The sequence below is a fragment of the Dioscorea cayenensis genome, chromosome 13, assembly GCF_009730915.1.
Source record: "Dioscorea cayenensis subsp. rotundata cultivar TDr96_F1 chromosome 13, TDr96_F1_v2_PseudoChromosome.rev07_lg8_w22 25.fasta, whole genome shotgun sequence".
Taxonomy (NCBI): Eukaryota; Viridiplantae; Streptophyta; class Magnoliopsida; order Dioscoreales; family Dioscoreaceae; genus Dioscorea; species Dioscorea cayenensis.
The window spans coordinates 4,483,148-4,486,880 of record NC_052483.1 but is presented as its reverse complement, the minus strand read 5'-3'; the positions used below and the strand labels follow the sequence as shown (position 1 = coordinate 4,486,880).

At 41.9% G+C, this 3,733-nt stretch overlaps 1 protein-coding gene across 1 annotated transcript in view; it reads right to left on the bottom strand.

Annotated features, from left to right (window-relative positions):
- Positions 1 to 428: 428 nt before the first annotated feature.
- LOC120274613 ((-)-alpha-terpineol synthase-like) overlaps positions 429 to 3,733 on the bottom strand; it is a 10,399-nt gene continuing 7,094 nt past the window's right edge. The window contains 1 exon segment of the mRNA XM_039281156.1: positions 429 to 547. Coding sequence (XP_039137090.1) covers positions 429 to 547 — 119 coding nt within the window.

Genomic DNA, 3,733 nt, shown 5'->3' with positions numbered 1-3,733 from the left:
ACCCACACTTATAATCGAGAATTTATTACCATAAATATGTTTAATAGGATTCGAACACAAAAGGTCCGTTTAGTTGGAGAGAATGAAAATATGGGGATGGGGTTAGAAATAGGAAGGAGGATTGATGATGGGAACAAAAATAATGTTTGGTTGCGGGAATGGGGATAGGACTAGGGGAAGATATAGAGGAAAATTTTAGTAAAAATTACTTTTATACCATCTAATATTTTTTTTTTTTTGAATTAAATGTGGATAAACAACAGATTTATTGAACTAAAAACGAAGGTACAAGGATAAAGCCATCACTCACGGAGGTGAGGAGAGCGAGGGAAACAAATAAAAACCCGAGCAAAGCGAGAGAAAAAGCTAAGTAAATGGAAAAAGCCGTCTGGCATCTCAGGCCTACTTAGACAAACGTCGAAATGCAACTACTCCTGAACAGAACCAGGGTCAAGAGTGCCGGCAGAGGAGGAATCTCTAGCACTGAGGAAGTTGAGAGAACACTTGATTTTCTGAGAGGCTTCGTTAAGAACTTGCTGATGTTTGTCTGCAGCAGTAGAAATCCAAGATAAAAGCATGTTAACAGATTTAAAAATAATGATATGCTGCGATAAAACATTCATGTGAAAAATACTAAGCATTTCTTCGATCGAGATATTCCACAAAAAGCAGCACGGAAATGAGATCCCAAAGTTTGATCTTTGGGGGTTGAGGGATGATAACCAAGTCGTCGGAGTAAGGGAATAGATTGTGGAAGAGGGTGAAGGCTAGAGCTTGGGAGAAAAACCCAGAATCGTTTGGAAAATTCACGAGTTGAGGAAAAAGGTGATTGAGGTTTTTGGAAAGCATCTGTGACAAAGGACACCAAAGTGTCAGGATAGGGTTGTAGGAGATACACCTTTTTTCAGTGAATAGGTTAGCAGAGTAAAATTTTTGTCTTTCCAGTGAGCCGAGCAAAAAGAGTGATTTTTCCTAGGGCATCGAGGTTTTTCGAGAAAGAGGGGTAAAAGGCGTGCTTCCGTAATCCACCATCAATAAGAAATTTATAGAATGATTTCTGACGAGAAATTTCTACTTTTTTTCAAGGGTCCAAGAAGGAGTGCCGTCGAAAAGTGGAGCAATCGGGGATAATTTCTAAAAGTGAGGATAATGAGCCAGGAGGATCCGGGGAGAAAAGGATCTCCAGGTTTCTTAGATGTTGGGAGAATTGCACGATGGTTATCAGGAGTTAAGCATTGGGAGAAAAGGTCCGGCCAGAGATCTTTGAGGAGAATCCCAGAGTACCCAGCGGTTAAACCGGAGGGAGGTGTTGGAGCCACTCCGAGTAGATTTGTTCAAGACATGAGGCGGAGGCGAGGCGGGGATGGAGGTCACACACGCCCTGGGAAGATTTATTTCTAGGTGGAGAGTGAGAGCAGGGAGCCCATTTGGATCGCTAGGGGAATAGTTGGAATGAATGATTTTTGGCCAAACAGCTGATCAGGATAACAGGGAAGAATTTCCACCACCATTTCCCAAAGCAAGGCAAGATTGAAATCATAAATATTGAGAATTCCCCGACTCTCCCATGTTGCGAGGTCTAGTGATCTGCTTCAAGCAGTGTAACTGGATTCCTCTCGGGACCAAAGTCGGGACCTTTCCATAGGAAGTCTCTACTGATCTTGTTAATTTCTTTGATCGCGAAATAGGAAGTTTTGAATACCGAGCATCCAGTGAGACAAGGGACGGTGGAGAGAATAGAATTGATGAGGGTAAAAGGCGGCCCCAAAGGGATAAGTATTTGGCTTTCAAGGTGTGAGTCTAGAGACGAACCATACTAATCAGTTTAACCAGTCTAGACATCTTGGATCGACGGCGAGAGAGAGGATCCCTAAGGGTAAGTTATAGGAAAGACAATTTCTGCGACGCAGTTTAGGATTCTAGGCGAAGATTCATGTGGTTGGTAGCCAAAGTTGGTTGAGTACAAGCAACTTTTTAGAGAGTTAATGGATAACCCGGATGACCCCTTAAATAGATGAAGGGATAAGTTTGATGATTTGAAGGTCCTTGTGACCTCCGCCAGAGAAGATAAGAAGGTCACACCGACTATTGAAATGACAAAAATTAATCGGTCGCTTAAGAGGACACCCACAAGGACTTTAGATCTAGCGCGTGATGAAACATAGCACTCGGAATCGCTGAACAATAGCAAGAGGGTAGTGACGGGGATCGCCTTGTCTTAGTCCCCGTTTGCATCTGATATAACCTTGAATGCTACCATTAATGATGACCGATTTGGCGATTGCGCGAATAGCGTGAATCCAAGATAGCCATTTCACTCCAAAACCTCTAAAGGACAGAAGAATTTTGAGGAGGAAGTTCAATCTAAAAGAATCGAGGCTTTTAGCAAAATCAACTTTGAAGGCGTAGCATGAGATTTCTTTTTCTGCAAGTTGAAAATGATTTCTTGGGCCCCAACAATATTATCCGCAATGCATCTACCTTTAGTAAAGCCAGATTGCGATTCATCCACAAGGTCGTTAATAACATTGCTAAGCTTTCGTTGGCAAGGAGCTTGGACGATTTTACAAGTAGAATTGATTAGTCTGATTGGTCTAAAGTCCACAAAGCAGTCCAGGGGAATTATCTCAGCAATGAGAGCAATGTTGATCCGGTTAATACGCTCAAGGGTTTAATGAGCCATCAAAAAATCACCACAGAGTGTGACTAGGGAATCCTGAAGAAGGTCCCAAAGTAGTTTCTCGGAATACGAGGATAGGGAATCCATCAGGACATCGAGGCTTTGTCAGGGATAAGGTCAAAGACGACGTTTAATCTCATCAAAGGAGAAAGGAATTTCTAGGGTGGGAGGATTGACTCTTTCTTTATGTTCAAAAGAGAAAATGCCAGTCGATAAGAAATCTATTGGAAATGGGGGGTTCCAATGAGGAGCTTAAAAGTGATCGCGAAAAATTATGCTAATTTGATCGATTACCTGGGTTCAATCGATTGTATGAAAGATGAGGAATAATTAAGATCTACCATTAGCAACCCCGGTGGAAAAATTTAGTATTGAGTCCTTCTTTGAGCCGTGATTCTAGATCGTTGTTTCGAGAACTTCTTCCCTGCTTAGAATTGTAAAAAGAGCCTCGAGTGGACTTGGGAAAGTCGAGTGTTTTCATCCTCGAAAAGGGTTCTCGCTAGAGGGTATCACTAGAATTAAGTTCAAAGCGAAAACAATTTCTAAGGAGTTTAGAGGCGCCTAAAGGTATTCTTGGACCAAATTCGAAGTTTAGATTTAAGGTATGCTAATTTCTTGGAGAGGATGAAGGCTCCACGTACCAGCAAGGATTTGTTTACATTCACGATCAAGAATGAGCAGAAATTAATTTGAGAATCGAGTGCGTAATTTCTCAGAATTACAGAAGAGCCGAGGGCTTTGATGTCGATCTCGAAATCGAGACAAATGGGAAAGTGATCCGAGCCGATCTAGGAGACAGCTGGTGAAGGTCTCGGGGAGTGAGTCTCGCTTATGGAGTAAATGAACTCGGTCAAGTCGAAGTCAAAGGAGTGATGTGCTTTGCCCCTGGCCTTGATAGGAGCAATGAATATCCTAAAGTTTTGATTCTTGAAAACAAACAATGTCCGCATGTGAATTTAAAATTACATCCTTAACTAGGTGGCATTTCGCAAGGTTTCGCCTCAGACCTCTAACATTAGGCTAAAGATAAAATTTCCATGAAGAAACATTTAA